Source organism: Cercospora kikuchii (genome assembly GCF_019650295.1).
Source record: "Cercospora kikuchii DNA, contig_00007, whole genome shotgun sequence".
NCBI lineage: Eukaryota > Fungi > Ascomycota > Dothideomycetes > Mycosphaerellales > Mycosphaerellaceae > Cercospora > Cercospora kikuchii.
This window is the reverse complement of record NW_025408588.1, coordinates 260,657-278,087: the sequence shown is the minus strand read 5'-3', so window position 1 is coordinate 278,087 and position 17,431 is coordinate 260,657. Positions and strand designations below refer to the sequence as shown.

Genomic DNA, 17,431 nt, shown 5'->3' with positions numbered 1-17,431 from the left:
CGTTCGTTCCTCTTCTCATTCCTTTCGTATCGCGGCTACCAGCACAGTCCGGCACTGTGCTTTTCATTCATTTGTATCGCATATTTTCGAACACCGCAGGCAGTAATTCACAACATGGCCGCCAGAGTAGTATCGTCGGATGTTAGTCTCAATACGAACTTAGCCAATTTCAGACAGCAGAAACACAGCGTTCGCAACTTGGGCGACGGAATGTACTCTATTGTGGAGGCGACTATCACAAGGAGAGCGTTTAATAAGGCACATTCCGATGTGTCGGACCTCAACTATGAGAATCCTCCTGTCGATGACATAGCGCGAAGGGTTGCAGCCAAGTTAGCAGCCACGAAAGTATTTAAACATCGGAATGCTGCGGCCATCACCCGCGAAGCGAGGATTATCGCAGCTCTTGCGCAGCATCGCAATACTAATATTGTCAATTTCTACCCAAGAAGCAAGTGGACGGAAGCAGGTGCAACTCTCAACAATGAGTACTGGTATGATCTTGAGATGCTCTCTGGTGGGAGTTTAGTTCAGCTTGACCAGACTCTGAGAGCCACTTATGATCAACCTTCAATACAGCTGCCGGTGGCCTTCTGCTGGCACATGGCCGAACAGCTTTTTTCTGCACTCCTTCTTGTTCATTTTGACGGAGCCGGCAGATCTAGGTATTGTCACGCTGATATCAAGAAAAGCAACATACTTATCAGGCCGTCAAGGAACAATGACAACAGCTACCCCGACGTTGTTTTGACTGATTTCGGGCGCACAGTAGAATTGCCAGCCAACGAGCAAGACGATGATATAATTCACAAGTTCTGGGAGCGACAAGTGAAAGAATGCCAGACCTTAGGTGCTATCATTACATCGTTCAATCCTCAGCGCGACCGAGCGTTGCACGACCTCATTTCCGATATAGGCAGACTGGATCTGACTGCGCCGGACAACAATGGCAATCAACCCACACGAAATATACACCTTGAAGCTGCAGTGAACAACATTATCAACGCTGCTCGGACACATCTGAACGCTAACGCCTTCGAACCTCTACAGGAAAGGGTCCTGCAAAGGATTGACAGACGGTGTCTCAGCGACTCGGCGCTCAGGAATTTTGTGAGAGGTCTGATAAACACCGATTACCCGACGGCCACCAGGGCCGGCAGGTCAGGGACAGGAAGACGCTCGGCAAGACAAACGAGGGAATCGCCTGATGTGCTTAGGCGGCCTATGAGCGATAGGCCTGGCGTCCAGACAAGAGCGCAACGGGCGGCTGCTGCTCCGCAGCCTGTTGTTGGGAGGGCAAGGAGGGCAAGGCGGTAACGGAACCGCGTGAGCAGCTTCACCATAGCAATTGAAATTTCATCTCGACGAACAATCTTGTCAAATCTGTGCATTATTCTAGTGCGTGTCATGAAACCACTCTTACGTTGTTTTCTCCAGCCTCCATGCCAACTTTCACGATCCTACTCCCTCCTCAAGCCTTCTCACCCTCGCTTACCTCCGCCTCAACCTTCTCTTGCGCTGGCCCCCTCTTCTTCACAACTCTCAATCCACCCAGTGCGAGCACGAGCGCCTCCAGCCCCAGAACAACAGCCAAAGTCACCATCGCACCAATGACTCCATTCACAGCCGGACTCAGTCCATTACCCTTTCCACTCCCCTCACCAGCAGCAGAAGCAGAACCCTGCGCATCATCCCCATAAGCCGCACACTCCCCCGTGAAGTTCCCGCAAGCCGTACACCACTGCTCCGTACTCCCAATACTAATCTTCTGCATCTCTTTAACAAAATCATTCCATGGGAGAACATCTTCTCCCGAACCAAAAAGTGGGTACGTAATGAGTTCATCATCAGAAGTCGTAGTTCCATTGTGGAAACGGAAACGAACATAGATATCATCTTCACTCGGGAAAGCATCCTCATCAGAAGAAGATGAGTTTGTGACCATCTCCCAAACCATCGCACTAGCAAAATCCACAACACCTTTGAATTCCTCGTTGACATTCTCTAATTGAGCGAGACCGAAGAATGAGGCGAAAGTTGCGTAAGCGCCGAATTGAATTCCGAGGAGGTTCTTTTTGCCCTTGGAGGAGATGGAGGATTGGAGGAAAGATAGAGCTTGGGAGGCGAGGATTGAGCCCGAGACGGCACGGATCGGGGAGGAAGTGTTGTATGCGAGGTTCCATTCGTGGATGTTGGCGAGGGAGGAGAGTTGTTCGAGGGTAGAAGTATCCAGAGTAGAGGAGATTGTGCTTGTGTTTGAGAGGGTGGTGTTTTGTTCGAGGGAGAGGGAGAGGAGGTCGTAGACTGATGTCGAGCGTCAGTAATAGGATCACCAGCATGTCGCTCTTAGCATGGAATGGAAGATTGGGAAGACTCACTCGTATAAGCATTCTTGAAACTCAACTCCCCAACCTCACTCTCCACATTCCCCTCGCCAACAACCTCTTCCACTGCTCCCCTCAGCCCCTCATAAAAACCCCTCGTCTCCTGCAACAAAGCCTCATACTCCTCCGAAGAGAAATACTCATTCGAAGAAATTACCGCTTGGGCACAATTACTCGTACTCTGTAACCAACCCGCATCTTCGCTTCCTGCACCCACAGAACCGAAACCTGAGGGAGTACCGATGGGAATGAGTTGGTATCCGTTCATGGGAGCTTCGATTTCGGAGCCATTGCGGAGAGTTTCAGTGCCGAGGGAAGAGCCGACGGGGGGATAGAGGCCTTGGAGGAAACCTTGGGCGGAGTTTTGGAGGACGGTGTCGGAGGGGGCGGAGGCGACGAGTTGTTGGTAGGAGACGATGTTAGGGGAGATGGAGGTTATGAGGGCGGAGTTGTTTGATGAGGAGGAAGATGAAGAGGCAGAGGAGATGTAGCGAGAGCGGAAGTATTCGCCAGAGGAGTAGACTTGATTGTAGCCGAGGGAGGTGAGGTTGGTTGGGGCGAGGGCTTTTGGTGTCTGATGATCGATGGTTAGTGATCTCGTTTCAATGGCGTTGGTCGAGGGACGCGGAGTGGACTGACTCTGTCGCCATGTCGATGAAACATGTAGACACCAAGGATTCTCTCATCGCTGGATTGTGCTGAGGCCAGCGCGGCGAGTGCTAGGAGAGACAGCATGATAAACCGGAATGGAAGTTGCGAATCGAGCTGCTCCGACTATTCGTGCTTGAGTCCCGCGCACTGCCCAGGAAGACAGGTAAGAAGAGGAAAGAAACTTGAGGTAGAAGGATTGAGGTTACTAGAAGTATCATGCATCGGACCTCCAACACCACCACTGCTCGTCGCCGATATGCGTTGCTCTCCTCTGGTGTATTACATCTTACCCACTCATAACATGCCAGAGCGCTATCGGGGCTGCAGGCACAGCTCCCAATGCCACCGTAACAGCATGGCCAGCAGGACGACGAGCAGAGCCGAGCCATTGACAATGCTTGCCCGCACTCAAGCTCGTGCAAGGCCCACACTCACTCCACTTGTCTCGCTTTCAGTTCGGACTAGCTTGAAAAGGTTTGCCAGTAGCGAGGTCTAGCTCGCTGCTTTTTTGCCGTTTTCCGCGGACCTCTACGGAAGCAATGAGCTGATAACAACAGCATCGCATGGCTTTGGTCAGAATATTGCTTCTCGCGCCGGTGCTTGCTTGAGACAGTTGCAACAGGGCGTCTTCGTCGACGCCTTGCGCGCCCATAGACGGCGGCGAAGCACACCGGGCAAGAACGTGTGGCAGCTGCTGCGCAGTCTGCAAGCTTGCAACGAAACGGCAACCACAGAGTGCATATAGCCATGCCGATGCGTGGGGTCTGTGCGGGATGATGTGTGGATGACTGTGTCGTGGATACTCGCCCGCGGGCACTTGTCGGAGTCCAGTCCAGTCCAGATCAACGCACCACATTGACCACATTTCACGTTGGTCGCGAGTCTTCTACAGCATCGTCACATCGTGTGTTCAATCTTGGTGCTTGGTGAGGAACTCCACGACAGCTACTTCTCGTTAGCACTTGAAGGGACGACATACGCCCATGCACCACATTGAACTTACCTTGTCTGAACTCCTCTGGCTTCTCGCTGATCACCCAATGCCCAGCATCAATGTCCGCTCTTTCGAAGTTGGGAAAGAACCTTCCGCAAATCGGCAGCGTCTCATCGCTGACATAATGGCTCTTCGTCCCTCGCACAATCAAAGTCGGGCCCTCAAATCTCGTCTCATCCGGATTTTTGAATGGGAAATCTCCTAGCCCATGCAGTGCAGGAGTCAAGTATTTGAGAGGGACCTTGAACTTCTGCGTACCATCCTCGCCTTTCATAAGGTTCGTGAGGAGGAATTGTCGTATGGGCAAGGACTCCTCGTAAGCTTGCAAGATCTTGTCCGCTTCCTTCATCGTCTTGACCGAAGACTCTTCAATCTTTCGCATTCCGACAATGTATTTGGCGAAGTCGCTCTTGAGTGCCGCATCTACTGGGGCGTTGTCCACGGGGATCAGAGAGCCAATCTTGACTTGCTTGCGCAAAGCGACTGCCATGACTGCTTTTGCGCCCATTGAGTGGCCTATCAAGCAGGTATCCTGCAGTTTGTGATGTTGGAGGAAGAGTTCGATGTCTTCGGCCAGGGCTGTGTAGTCGTGCTTTGGATCGTGAGAGGAGTCGCCGTGATTGCGAGTGTCCACGGCGTAGACTGGTCGCTTCAGTTCGCGGACGAGGACTCTGCAGCATTGTCAGTCGCGGTCCATCTTTGAACATGGTGGAAAGGAGGACAATCGTACTTACTCATGCTCCTGTGATTTCTCTTGGAGCCGAAGAGACCGTGGACGAAGATGATCGGACCGCCCTGGGCTTGTTGCTCGGGCTCATACAGGTCGTAAGTCATCTTGATGCCATTGCTGAGCTCCGTCGTCGAATACGGTCGTTTCGCATGCTGTCGGAAGGGTTGCTGGAGACGTGGAAGAGCTCTGCGTGCGAGCATCGTGCCGACTTGAGCGCGCCTTCCAAGATCCTGTCTCTATGGCTGTCCGAATATGACCACGACACAATCTAGCCTCCCAAAGGCAGAACGGGTATAGAGCTGTATAGGAGAAGTATTGAGAATCAAAGTTTGTGAAGAAACGAAGCTCCGCAAGCTCAAAAAACGTCACCACGCAGCTCCCACCTTTCGCGCAAGTCACTCGTCCATGATTCTCAAAACCTGTTACCGTCGCGCAGCTTGCTTTCCCAGACCACTCTTCCAGAAGACCAGATTTCTCACTCAGCGAACAATCATGACGATGCTACGAACAGATCCCAACATCATTATCACCGGCACGCCAGGCGTAGGCAAAACCTCTCACGCCGAAGAACTCGCCCGCCGCATCCACACCTTACACCACCTCAGCGTCAACGACGTAGTCAAAAAGCACAACATTGGCGAGAAATCCGATGACCCTTCCGATCCCAATCTCCAAATCGTCGACGAAGACCGATTGCTCGATGTCATCGAAAATGACCTCGAAGAAGGCGGGCAAATCATCGACTGGCACGCTTGCGATCTTTTTCCGCCGAGTCTGATTGATCTGGTCGTTGTTGTGCGTTGCGATAATGGGACATTGTACGATCGGTTGAAAGCAAGAGGGTACGAGGAGAAGAAGCTGCAGGAGAATCTGGATTGTGAGATTATGGAGGTTTTGTTGCAAGAGGCGAGGGATGCGTATGATGGCGAGATTGTGGTGGAGTTGAAGAGTGAGAAGGCGGAGGATATTGATGGGAATGTGGATCGCATTGAGAGTTGGGTGAAGCAGTGGAAGAAGGATCATGGGAAGGGGGGTGGAGACGTGGAAGCGCAGGCGAGTGGGAAGAAGGATGAGGATGATCCGATGTTTTTGCATGGGTGAATTCGTTGGAGCTCTATATGATTTCTATGTTGAGTTGGAATCATGGCCGAGGATCTGGAAGTGCGGAAGGCATCTACAGTTCCTGCTTCAGCCACTCCGTCAGCTTCTCCAAAGCCTTTCCACGATGCGAGATCTTGTTCTTCTCCACTTTGGGCATTTCAGCATAGGTCTGTCCTTCGTACTCAAAGCACGCATCCCAGCCTACATCAGACAATCAGCACTACGCGAGGAAAAAGACAACAGAGGAACAGAACTCACCGAAATCCGTCGGTCCACGACAAGGCACGATCTTGCCCTACAACAAATCAGTCAGCGACAGCTCTACGGCGAAATATATTCTCGAGAAAGGAGACTCACGGCTGTCCGCCCTTGGAATACAATCGGATCCTTGCCTGGTCCCTCACAGTACGCAAATGTACACACAGCCTGAGCAGACTTGTCTTCGAAGCCGGCCAACAGCTTGTGGAATTCTTGCACGCCGAGAGCCTTGAGAAACCACTTTCTGTGGAGCTAGTCAGCGTTTATAGCCATAAAGTAGCCATAAGTGACGTAAAAAGACAACGCAAAAAAGTAAACGACAAATCAGACTGAACGAGTGAGAAATCACATACACATAAGGTCCCGGCAACTCCTTGAACGCATCAAAACACAAACACGTATCCTCCACCAAAACAGGTCCTTGTATCTAGAATTGCACATTCACATCAGCATATATTTACTCGTAACATGCGTGCTCAAGAGGCAAATCGAGACTTACCGCCTCCGCAGCCCTCCTCGCCTTATCCTTGGAAATTTCCTCAATCGTCCCTTGAATCTCCACTAGATCGACATTTTGCGATCGGAGTTCGACGGGCGTGGAGGAGAGAATGGCTTGGACTTCGGCGAGTTTGTTGGCGTTGCCCGTGATGAAGTTGAGTTGTTTTGGTGGGGCCATTCTGATTTCTTCTTTCTTGAGTCTTGTAGGGCTCAGTCGAAAGAACCGCGGCGAATGCGGTGCGCTGCAATTGTGTGTGTTGGTGGAATTTCCCGCTTGTGGTTCGGAAATTTCAGTCTTGTTCTGAGAGAATGAGGTTGTTTGTCAGGACGAAGAAGTGAGGTGAGGTGGGATTGGAAGTTGGATCAACAATTTAACACTCGGAAGGTGCGATTGCGGTGTCTCGATGTGAAAGATAGGAAGGTGTGGGATTCTTACAGTACAACTCTGAGCTAAGCATTGCACATCTGACGGGGCACGATGTTGCGCCACTGTTAGATGCCACGGTCAAGCTCTAGTCATGTAGGCACAATCCTCAGTCACGACGCTATACAGGAAGAAACGAGAGCAGGGGTCATCGGCATTGAACATTTTGAACGTTTCACTGATTTTGCGTAAGGACCTAACGTGGCGCTGGTATAGATGTCCCATGCATCTTTCATCTCCATGGCCCTCTTGCTCTCAAACGCCGTTCTACTCGCAAACAAGTGAAGTCGCCACACTGCCCAATGCCCATGTGTTACCGTAAAGCATCATATGCCCCATTTAACCTCTTTAAACAGACTCCAAGACCGTCTCCTTGAAGTCGCGCGCACCCTCGACCTTCTGGCCGGCGTCATCGGTGGAGGACTCGCCGTGGAGCGAGAGGAGGTTACCAAGATCGAACTTAGGCGACTTGAGGAGCTTGACCTTGCGGACGTGGACCTTTGCGCTTGTTAGCATTTTATCCTGCCTCACGCGACCTTGTTTCCCGCCATGTACGTACGTTCTGGAGAGGGTAGATGCCCTGAGTGCTCTTCTCAATCTCACGGCCAATCACTTCTGGGATCAGCTTGGTGGTGAGCTGGCTGAGAGTGCAGCTCTGGGCCTCGCGCTGCATGATATCCGTCATCTTCTTCCTGATGGCGCGGATTTGCGAAGATCGTGCGTAGGTGGTCTTCTTGATCTGGTTTGGTCTCCGCTTGGTGAAGGCAATGCAGAAGAGGCGGAGGAGGTAGTCATCGGTGGTCTTGACGACAACGTTGGCCTCGATGAGGGTCTGCCACTTGCGGACGAGCGAGCGCAGCTTGTCCGAAGTGAAGTCGAGTCCGTGGAAGTTGGTCAGGCAGTTCTTGCCCTGGACCTCATCGACGCGCAGCTTGACCTTGCGGAAAGCGTGGTCCTCGTCCTTCTGGAGATCGGCGAGGGAGACCTCGAAGATACGGCCCTTGAGCGCATCGTTGGCGTTCTTGAGACCAGTGGAGCGGTTCACGAGGGTCTTGCCGACACTGCAGCCAGCGTTAGTTATCCATCTCTCTCTCCTCGCTTTTCCTCATCTGCGCAAAGGCATTTCGTTTGCGGGAGTGGGTGTTGGGATCGTACTCGCGAATGTTGAACGTCGACGGAGCCTTGACGCTGAACCAGTCCTTGCGGGCGAATGGGTCGGTACGCTTCTTCAGGCCCTTCTTGCCCTTGGACAGTCTCTTGTTCTTGCCGACAGCCATGTTTGCGGTCGAGTGAAAGAACAGGTGCTGTGGTGGTTAGTAGGCTGGCTGTGTCGTCAAAGTCGTCAGGACGAATGTTCCGCCCAAACCAAAAGCTGCGTGCGAGTGCTTGGCATCAGTGCGCTCTGCCAAAATTTAGTGGTGGCCCTTTGCGGCAGCTGCCGCACATTCTGGCACGTGCCACGGACCAACGCGCTTGCCGACACTCTTCGAAAACGAGAGAACACTTTGCTTCCACTTCCCTTTCTTCCTCACCTTCACCACATTCAGTTGCAGCAGTGCGGCGGCTTCGCAACACCACTCGAACGCGGTGAAGATGTCGTTCCAGGAAGCGTTCTTCCAGGCGCCGCCCGTCACCAGGTAAGAAATTTGCTGCACGCGCAAGCTGGCGCAGATTCTGATGCTAAGCAGAACCATCACAGCCGCAGCCGTCCTCATCAGCGTGCCCGGACATCTCGGCCTGTATAGCCTCTCCTGGGTCGTCTTCCTTCGAGACTATGTCTTCACCATCCGCCAACTGCCAGAGTTGTGGCGCGCCATAACGTGCTTCCTCGTCACTGGCCCTTCGTTGGGGCTGATCATGGACCCCTTCTTCTTCTACCAGTACAGCAACATGCTCGAGACTGGCGCGCCGCGCTTCAGTGCTCCTGGTGCATACGCCTTCTACCTCATGTTCGTGGCACTTGTCATTCTGGTAAGCACGACTACCCATCTCGCAGTCTTCTTTCTTTACCTTTTCCTTCTCTCTTTCACCAACATACGCTCGGAATATCTGCCCGGCCAGCTCCTCGTAGCTGTCACGGTTCCTGGAACCGAGCAAGATTACCCCTGCACTGTGCGGCGTTCGTCATTCGCATAAACAATAGAGCGTTCGCGGAGTGTGGGCATGGTGGGATGCCTATTGAGAAATACTGGCGGCCTTGAACTTGTGGGCAGGCGGTGGTTGTTGCTCCCTACATACCTTTCCCTTGATGTCTTACTCTCGTAGATGCCATCGCTTCTTGGATGTACAGGGCGCTGACAACGAAGCAGCTCACCGGAGGCGTCTACCTTGGCGGCGTCGTACTTCTTCAGGCATTGAACATGGCTCTGATCTACACGTTCGCATTGGAAGACCCAAATAGACAAGTCCAGTTCTACATTGTCAACATGCCAGCAAAATATTTGCCCTATGCGATGCTAGCTGTCACATACCTCATGGCTGGGCCTTTCCACACCATGATCCAAGCGACTGGCATTTTCGCAGCCCACCTCTACGACTTTCTCGATCGCATCTGGCCAGAGTATGGAGCTGGAGGGAAATACACAAACACACCTCTCTTCATTCAGAAGCTGTTTGCAGGCACTGGCCAGCCACAAACGAATCGTGCATACGGGACCGCGTTCGCAGGCAGACCAGCCAATCAACCGGCGGCTGCAAGAGGACAGGGCAACGGACCACTCCCAAGCTCATGGGCTACTGGCTCAGCTTGGAGCGGCTCCGGGAGACGTCTCGGCGGCGATTGAGCTCCTTGGAGTGCTTGCGACTAATGACCGATATGTAGCAATACGAAAATGACAACGACTCAACACAGTCCACAGGTACAACATGTTGCTCCTTCGTACCCGCGAAAAGGTAGTGAAGCAGGAGCCAGGAATAGCCGCTCTCACTACACGATCCTTAGAAGGTGGAGGACATGATGGCACTAGGTAAGCGATCGTTTTGGTTCTTCAAGGCTTTTTTCGACTTCGATATGATTAGTTGCCTTACACATGCATGGCTTTCATAGCGCACTTTGACCGGTGCATTCATGCTGAGACGGCACCCTGTATGATCGAGAATATGGCATCGCGTTGCATCACATCCGTTGCTGAAACAAAGGCTGATTCAGTGACAGGTAAATGCAGCTCAATATGCGCGCATTCCATCCCACAGGATGTGCCCTGCGCAACCGAATCAGACCAATGCAAAGTCGCTTCAAACAGCGCTGCGACTCGTCTGCGTCGTTGCACAGCTAGTGGAAGACCATAGCCGCTCTTCACGAATGCATGTAGGGAAACGCCGTGCAACCTGTCGGGACCTGTGTGAAGAGTGGCGATCGTGAGCAGCAACCCTCTGCCGCAGTCGTCTGCTGTCGGCTGGTACTTTATTTGCTGCAGAATGTGACAGCCTTATCGACAGGCACATATGACAATGGCGACCAGGATACCCAGCTTCGGACGCTCGGCACGCTGCATGTTGTATTTTCAGCCGCTTGACGACCGCACTCTCTCAGCTCTTGTGTGCACGGTGGCAAAGCGATGCATTCTTGCAGCAAACATCGTCCTTCGGAGGTGAGTCATCATCGTCGCATTGGGCAGAGCTTGGATCGGCCTATTCGAACCAGCAGCATGAAGGTAAGTCGAAGTAATGCATCTTTTGAAGCTCAATGAAACATTTGAACGCCTATACATGTGCCCGAACGCATGACCGCAATGGACAGACCAGGCCAACAAGCGCCAGAGCTATCCACATCGCGATCGCCAAAGGTCCCCACATCGGAAAGCACCCGTCATCTTGCATGCTCGAAAATCCTCAAATCCCAAGCCGATCTGGTTTCGGGCGGTGCTGTCATCAACATTATTCGTAAGAAACTGCGACGACGAGGTCAGTAAAGGCTCGTGCAGCGGCGAGAGTGGATGCGTTGTGAGAGTCAAGAGAGACATACCATTTTTAGTTGCCAAAGTTTCGCATCATGTCGGATTTCACTTTGTCCATGGCGTCCTTGTACCCCGCTTCATATGCGACATCCATTTTCTTGTCGGTCGTGAATCGCGATCCACCGCCGGACGAGCCACCACCGGACCGGCCTCCAGAGCTACCACCGCCGTAACCACCGCTGCCGCCGCCGCTGCCTCCGCCATAACCGCCCCCGCTCGAGCCGCCGCCTGAGCTTCCTCCATAGCCGCCACCGGACGAGCTGTTTCCATAGCCACCTCCAGAAGAAGAGTTGGAGTTGGAGCTACCGCCGCCGTAGCCGCCGCCACCACTGCCTCCTCTCGAGTGGCCACTGGAGTTGTTGCTGCTCGAGTTGTTGTTGTTGGAAGATCCCATGCTGGATCCACCACCAGAGCTGCCTCCATAGCCGCCGCTGCTGCTGCTGGAATTGTTGTTGTTCGAAGAGCCCATGCTGGAACCGCCGCTGGAATTGCCATTGGAGTTGCTCGACGTGCCGCCGCGAGCAAAGTCGTGGCTGCTCCGGCCACCGGATGAGTTGTTATTGTTCGAGTTCATGTTGATTTTCGCTCCCAATGGCTCAATAATAAATCTGCCTTTCAATGAAGTCAGATACGACAGGGGAAAGAATGTAGTGTAACGAGGCTTTATACAGGAAACCGGGAAACAAACGACTCCAGGCAGCTCACCTCGCTTTCTTATTATTACTCACGACCACTTCGATCTTCAGCCCGCATGCACGATGACAGGATGGCTGCCCGATGCGACATGACGATTTTTCGTTGCCCATGAGTCGTGGTCCTACAGTAGTTCGTAAGCTGGGGCGATGTTTTGGTCCCCTCACATGCCGACTTAGAGCTCCGTCTCTTACCGAGGTTGGACTAGCGTGGTGTCTTGCAACCTCCACCTGGTTGGTTTGACACGCGGGTCACGAGTAAAGCAGTGCTGAAAGGCGCTATTAACTACCTTGGTTTCAATTCATACTTGTTGCTTGGTTTGATTACTGGCCCGGCCGAAGCTCAGAGTCGTCTCTGCTCTGCGATCTACACGCTACTGTCAGGCACCAATTCTCTCGTTACACTGACGTCAAGAGCTCTCTCTCTTCCCCTCGCAGCTGATCTTTCGCATTACTCTTCACGGACACGCCATGGCGGACCCCACGACGGTGCCTCGCAAGCTGTGGGATCCTCCGAACCCAAAGGGCACGTTGGCTTATAAGTTTATGCAAGAGGTCAACCGAAAGCGTGGGACGAAGCTTGACACATGGCCTCAGCTTCATGCCTGGTCAGTGGACCAGCGGGCTGCCTTTTGGGAGGAGCTCTTTCTGCAATTCCCTCTTATCCATCAGGGGAAGTATGAGCGTGTTGTGGACGAGAATGCTCGTATGGATACGATCCCGCCGTGGTTTGAGGGAGTCAAGCTCAATTTTGCCGAGAATATCCTCTTCTCACCTGCCAAAGATGCGAGCAAATGGTCTACTGATCGAAAAGAAGATGAACGAATTGCATGTGTCGAGGTTCGTGAAGGTGGAACAGAAGTTCGAAATGTTACGTGGGCAGAGTTGAGAGCTCGAACGGGCTATCTCTCCAATGCCATGCGAGCCAGAGGCGTCGGCAAGGGCGACCGTATTGCTGTCGTGGCATCGAATAGTGTCGACACACTAGTCGTATTCCTGGCTGCTACGGCCCGTGGTGCAATATTCAGCTCCAGCTCGACGGATATGGGAACGAAAGGCATCCTCGATCGACTTCGCCAAATCAAGCCTAAATTCGTCTTCGTCGACGACTGGGCATTGTACAATGGCAAGACGATCGACCTTCGGCCCAAAATGAACGAGATCGTGGACGGTATGACTGGTATAACCGAGTTCGAAAGCATCGTCAGCATGCCTCGTACACAACGTCAACCGAAAGACATTTCCAAGGTGCGTGAAGCAGAATCTCTCGAGCTCTTCCTCTCGGCAGCCAAGAACGATCCAGAGCTTCATTTCGAACGCATTGAATTCGGTGACCCTTTTCTCATCGTCTACTCTTCTGGCACGACTGGTCAACCAAAATGTATTGTCCACAATGTTGGCGGCGTGCTGTTGAGCAATCGTAAAGAAGCCAATCTACACCGCGACATGGCACAGATCTCACCAGATGATCTTTGCGTTCTGCAATATACGACAACTGGGTGGATCATGTATCTTGTGAGCGTCCTTTCACTCGCGAACTCAGCCAAGGCCATCCTCTACGATGGCTCGCCGTTCCAGCCAGATCTTACAACGTTTTTGAAGATCGTGCAGGACCAAAAGGTCACCGATCTTGGTGTCTCTCCGCGGTGGATGCAAACATTGGCTACTGCGAAACCTCCTGTCTTACCACGTGAGGTGGTGGATCTCAGTCGTCTCAAACGTGTCACCAGCACAGGCATGGTGTTGTCCGAAGCACAATTCGAATGGTTCTACGATCAAGCCTTTCCGCCTCAGGTCCAGCTCGATAATATTTCTGGCGGCACAGATCTCGCATCTTGTTTTACCATGGCGAATCTCATGCAACCTGTGTACGTCGGAGGTTGCGTTGGGCCTGCACTCGGGATGAAAGTGGAGGCATACGATCAAGAGATCGAAGGCGGCAAAGGTGTCCAAGGAAAGGCTCTGCCGCTCGGTGAACCTGGTGAGCTCGTCTGTACGAAAGGTTTTCCTACTCAACCTAACAAATTTTGGGGCGATGGGAGTGGCGAAAAGTATTTCAACTCATACTTCGGCAAGTATGATAACGTCTGGACGCACGGAGACTTCATCATGTTCCATCCCAAGACTGGACAAGTATGGGTTCTCGGCCGCTCAGATGGAGTGCTGAATCCTAGCGGAGTTCGATTCGGCAGCGCAGAGATTTACAATTGCCTGGACAACAACTTCCCCGATGAGCTGCAAGACAGTATCTGCGTAGGACAACGACGGCCACAGGACCACGACGAAAGCGTCATGCTATTTTTGCTCATGAAGCCTGGGAAGAAATTCACTCAGGATCTCGTAAGAAAAGTCAAAGAAGCTATTGGCCGCGACTGCGGAAAACGTTGTGTGCCGCGTTATGTCTTTGAGACTCCGGAGATTCCTACGACAATTAACCTCAAAAAGGTGGAATTGCCTGTGAAGCAGATTGTTAGCGGGAAGAAGATTAAGCCTTCGGATACGTTGGCTAATAAAGAGTGTTTGAATTATTATTACCAGTTTGCGGAGGTGGAGAAAATGGTGGAGCCGAGGAGCAAGTTGTGAATGTGGTGGCATTTCTTAGCATGGTTTGCATATATAGAGGATATAGCATACGACGACAAGATAAACGAAGAACGACAGTATACACGGCTGATCGCTAGATATTTGAGCAGAGGTGTCGTTTGAACGGAGTCAAGGGTGCCAAAGGATGAACAATCGTCAAGATTCCTGTCCCAGGATCGTGCGAACGGAATCCAACATCAGCTGCTCAAACCTTCCGAGATGATATCCTAACATGTTGTTTTCTTCAAGTTCGAAAATTGTATATCGGATCTTGATCTCGTGATGATTTTACTGCTGAGGGCGTAAAAAGAGCGACGACTTGGGTATATAGAAGCTCAAACAACTTCCCCTTCCCATTATTCCTAGCCCATCGTGCAAGACGACAACGATCAACATTTCATTCCGCGTCACGTAATATTCCACAAACATCCCGCCATACTTTCTCGATCTTGTCCATTTGTCAGAGTCTAAGCGACGCCAACCTTCTGCGACCTCTCAATCGTCTCATCAAATTTATACAACGGCTCCAGCTTCGCCCCTTTGCGCAACAGCACCCATCGATTCCACCACCACGGAAGAGCCTTAGCCGTCTGGTACCGAATGAACTGCGATCCGGGCACAGCAAAAATATAATCCAGCTCCTCGAGCGTACGCTGTTTCGTCTCAGGCACAAAGAGGAAAATCATGACAAACGCCACAATGTTCAATCCTGCGTAGAAGCCGAAAGCTCCTGTAGGTGTGAAAGCACCGAGGATAGCTGGGAAAGAAATTGAGAGCACTGCAGCCCAGAAGAGACAAGTTGCGACTGCCCATCCCATTCCGACTTCTCTGTGCGAGAGTGGGAAGACTTCGGCGCTGTATGTGAAGGGCACTGGGCCCTCTCCTGGAGAATAGAAGGCGGCAAAGAGGTAGATGAAGAGGGAGATTGCGCCGAGTCGAGCTGGACCGTTTCCTGGGATGAGGAAACAGAGACCTGCCGCGAGGAGTGTCCAAGCCATTTGGGGGAAGGTGAAGAGGAGGAGGGATCGGCGGCCGAAGGTGTCGATTGTCCAGATTGCGGGCCAAGCGAAGACGAAATTGACAAGACCGAAGCCGAAGGAGGCGATGAGGGCGTCACGTTCGGAGGCTTCAGCTTCGCGGAAGATTGTGGAGGAGTAGAAGGCGATGATGTTGATGCCGCACATCTAGTGGTTGGTGTTAGCTTCTGTTTTGTGCCCGGAGCACTGAGCGGAGGAGACGTACCTGCTGCGCAATCATGACTGTGAAACTGGCGAGAGTAGCGCGTCGTACGCGTGGGATCGTAAAGAGCTGCACAAATCGCGTCACGTAGTTGCTCTTCCCGATGATGCTGGCCTCGACCTGAAGTTGGCTGTGAATGTAATACAGATCGCGTGCTGCTTGTAGAGGATGGAATCGTAGTCTCAGCAAGGACTTGTACGCCTTGTGATATCTGTTCTTCTTCATATACCACCTGCAGCGCTGTTAATCAAAGCTTCAAAGACGAGAAGTCTATAGGTATCGTACCTAGGTGACTCCGGACAGAAGTAGATCAGTGCAGTAAGTGGCACTGCTGGGATGAATGCAGATCCAATTTGTAGTCTCCAAGCAATGTCGCCAACACGGTACACCGCAAGATTGGCGCAGAACCCGAGGAAAATTCCTGTCTGATATCAGCAACCCCTATCTCCCAGCAGAGTGCGGTACAAACCAAAGGAGCTCACCGAAAGCAGTCCACATTTGCCAGCTCATGACCAAAGCACCGCGAATTTTAGCAGGAGAATTTTCGGCAGCGAAGATGGGCACAGAAGATCCTTTCAGACCCATTCCGATTCCCATAAGCAATCGAGTGATGAATAACTGTTCCCATGTCTGGGAGACAGCGCCGCCGATTGGCGTGAGCAAGCAGAAGATGGCAGAGATAAAGATGGTTCCACGACGTCCGAAGTAGAAATTGCAAGGGTCAGAAAGCCAGCAGCCGATGAAAGCAGATCCAAGATACGGTCCAGCGTTCACGACTCCCACGAGCCATTGGTCGCGAAGTTGATTGGGGGCGCCAGGAGTCTCGCCATTGCCAATGCCGAATTCGACTGGAAAGCTGAGATTTGCTCCGTTTGAGCCGGTCTGGTCCCAGCCTTGCACGGCTATATGTACACATAGTCAGTGAAAAGCACGAAAGCGGCTGAGACGAACGACTAGACTTACCTGCTCCGATCGAGCACGTGATGATTGTCATGTCTATCTTATGTCAGTACGTTCTGGGAGGCGGTCACGCATTGTATCACGTACACAGCTGCCATGGATGGCGCCATTTGTGATTCGCCTCGTGTCGCAAGAATTCTTTTTCGTGCTCATCAAGCTGATCGAGGCTCTCGAAATTTGCTGGGTCCTGGGCGATCAAGGCTCCTTTCTTGAGGAGATCCAGTTGATCACCCAGGTCTTTCTCTTGCGCAAAGTCCTCGACATTTTTCATGAGGTCGTCATACGAGATGCCCGCGAGTGGGTTGCTCACTCTGTGTGAAGTTAGCTGCCAAGCCCAGATTACAGGGCTCCATCTACAGGACATACTTTGCGTCAATGTTGTTCGTCAAGTCGACCGATGCCACAGAAACTCGGCGAACCTCTCCGGACCCATCTGGAGAGTGGTCTTTCTCGAAGGCCTTGATGTCCGCCATGTCTTCAGAAAGGCTCCGCCGAAGCAACAAAGTTCGCCGTGAAGTTCCTTCAGTCGTAGACAAGCAGTTCTGCCAAAGAGGCGAAGCAAAGTTCCAAGCAAAAGAGAGCAGAATACGGGGTCTTTGCGACTGTTTATGTGCGACGCGAACCTCTGTTGAACTCGATCAACAGCTCCGCACAAGCTCCAAGTCTAGGAATGTCGACCCCATGGGCAGCGCCGACAAGGTTTCGACTGAGGTCCCTGCGGTCGGCCCTGTCCTTGTCGCGGGTCTGGTTGCACAGCATTGCCCAAAACAGCTTCCCGTGAGAAAGTCACAGCGGACCAAGAGTCTGGTGCTTTCTGGGCAGTGAGGCCGTCGCACCTGTGATACAGCGACATCCTCGTGAGAAGGTTTGCGCCAGGGTATGAATCTGCTTAGGGTTTGCCTGGTTGTAGATTAGATTTTGAAGCCTTTGCTTGCTTGTACGCCTCGAGGAATGCTTGAGT

The 17,431-nt window shown here is 52.3% G+C and overlaps 10 protein-coding genes across 10 annotated transcripts; 4 read left to right on the top strand and 6 right to left on the bottom strand.

Moving 5' to 3' along the window:
* Positions 1-114: 114 nt before the first annotated feature.
* Positions 115-1,317, top strand: CKM354_001022000 (uncharacterized protein; the record flags this gene model as incomplete). Its single annotated transcript, XM_044805672.1, has 1 exon — positions 115-1,317. One exon carries the CDS (start codon positions 115-117, stop codon positions 1,315-1,317), a length of 1,203 nt encoding a protein of 400 aa, XP_044661607.1.
* A 154-nt stretch (positions 1,318-1,471) lies between these two features.
* CKM354_001021900 (uncharacterized protein) lies at positions 1,472-3,119 on the bottom strand (the record flags this gene model as incomplete). Its single annotated transcript, XM_044805671.1, has 3 exons — positions 1,472-2,304; positions 2,379-2,958; positions 3,024-3,119. 3 exons carry the CDS (start codon positions 3,117-3,119, stop codon positions 1,472-1,474), a joined length of 1,509 nt encoding a protein of 502 aa, XP_044661606.1.
* Positions 3,120-3,945: 826 nt separating this feature from the next.
* CKM354_001021800 (uncharacterized protein) lies at positions 3,946-4,959 on the bottom strand (the record flags this gene model as incomplete). The annotated part of the gene is made up of 3 exons (XM_044805670.1): positions 3,946-3,980; positions 4,039-4,700; positions 4,760-4,959. 3 exons carry the CDS (start codon positions 4,957-4,959, stop codon positions 3,946-3,948), a joined length of 897 nt encoding a protein of 298 aa, XP_044661605.1.
* Positions 4,960-5,257: 298 nt separating this feature from the next.
* CKM354_001021700 (nucleoside-triphosphatase) lies at positions 5,258-5,860 on the top strand (the record flags this gene model as incomplete). The annotated part of the gene is made up of 1 exon (XM_044805669.1): positions 5,258-5,860. The coding sequence occupies one exon, from the start codon at positions 5,258-5,260 to the stop codon at positions 5,858-5,860; it is 603 nt and encodes a 200-aa protein (XP_044661604.1).
* A 73-nt stretch (positions 5,861-5,933) lies between these two features.
* Positions 5,934-6,794, bottom strand: CKM354_001021600 (nucleoside triphosphate pyrophosphohydrolase HAM1; the record flags this gene model as incomplete). The annotated part of the gene is made up of 5 exons (XM_044805668.1): positions 5,934-6,061; positions 6,119-6,155; positions 6,218-6,362; positions 6,472-6,545; positions 6,618-6,794. 5 exons carry the CDS (start codon positions 6,792-6,794, stop codon positions 5,934-5,936), a joined length of 561 nt encoding a protein of 186 aa, XP_044661603.1.
* A 594-nt stretch (positions 6,795-7,388) lies between these two features.
* On the bottom strand, positions 7,389-8,317 carry CKM354_001021500 (uncharacterized protein; the record flags this gene model as incomplete). Its single annotated transcript, XM_044805667.1, has 3 exons — positions 7,389-7,538; positions 7,600-8,101; positions 8,196-8,317. 3 exons carry the CDS (start codon positions 8,315-8,317, stop codon positions 7,389-7,391), a joined length of 774 nt encoding a protein of 257 aa, XP_044661602.1.
* Positions 8,318-8,633: 316 nt separating this feature from the next.
* CKM354_001021400 (uncharacterized protein) lies at positions 8,634-9,823 on the top strand (the record flags this gene model as incomplete). Its single annotated transcript, XM_044805666.1, has 3 exons — positions 8,634-8,677; positions 8,729-9,011; positions 9,350-9,823. 3 exons carry the CDS (start codon positions 8,634-8,636, stop codon positions 9,821-9,823), a joined length of 801 nt encoding a protein of 266 aa, XP_044661601.1.
* A 1,186-nt stretch (positions 9,824-11,009) lies between these two features.
* Positions 11,010-11,570, bottom strand: CKM354_001021300 (uncharacterized protein; the record flags this gene model as incomplete). Its single annotated transcript, XM_044805665.1, has 1 exon — positions 11,010-11,570. The coding sequence occupies one exon, from the start codon at positions 11,568-11,570 to the stop codon at positions 11,010-11,012; it is 561 nt and encodes a 186-aa protein (XP_044661600.1).
* A 589-nt stretch (positions 11,571-12,159) lies between these two features.
* CKM354_001021200 (uncharacterized protein) lies at positions 12,160-14,271 on the top strand (the record flags this gene model as incomplete). The annotated part of the gene is made up of 1 exon (XM_044805664.1): positions 12,160-14,271. One exon carries the CDS (start codon positions 12,160-12,162, stop codon positions 14,269-14,271), a length of 2,112 nt encoding a protein of 703 aa, XP_044661599.1.
* A 467-nt stretch (positions 14,272-14,738) lies between these two features.
* Positions 14,739-16,943, bottom strand: CKM354_001021100 (uncharacterized protein; the record flags this gene model as incomplete). The annotated part of the gene is made up of 7 exons (XM_044805663.1): positions 14,739-15,455; positions 15,514-15,742; positions 15,796-15,931; positions 15,993-16,412; positions 16,474-16,506; positions 16,558-16,781; positions 16,837-16,943. 7 exons carry the CDS (start codon positions 16,941-16,943, stop codon positions 14,739-14,741), a joined length of 1,866 nt encoding a protein of 621 aa, XP_044661598.1.
* Between the last annotated feature and the right edge of the window lie 488 nt (positions 16,944-17,431).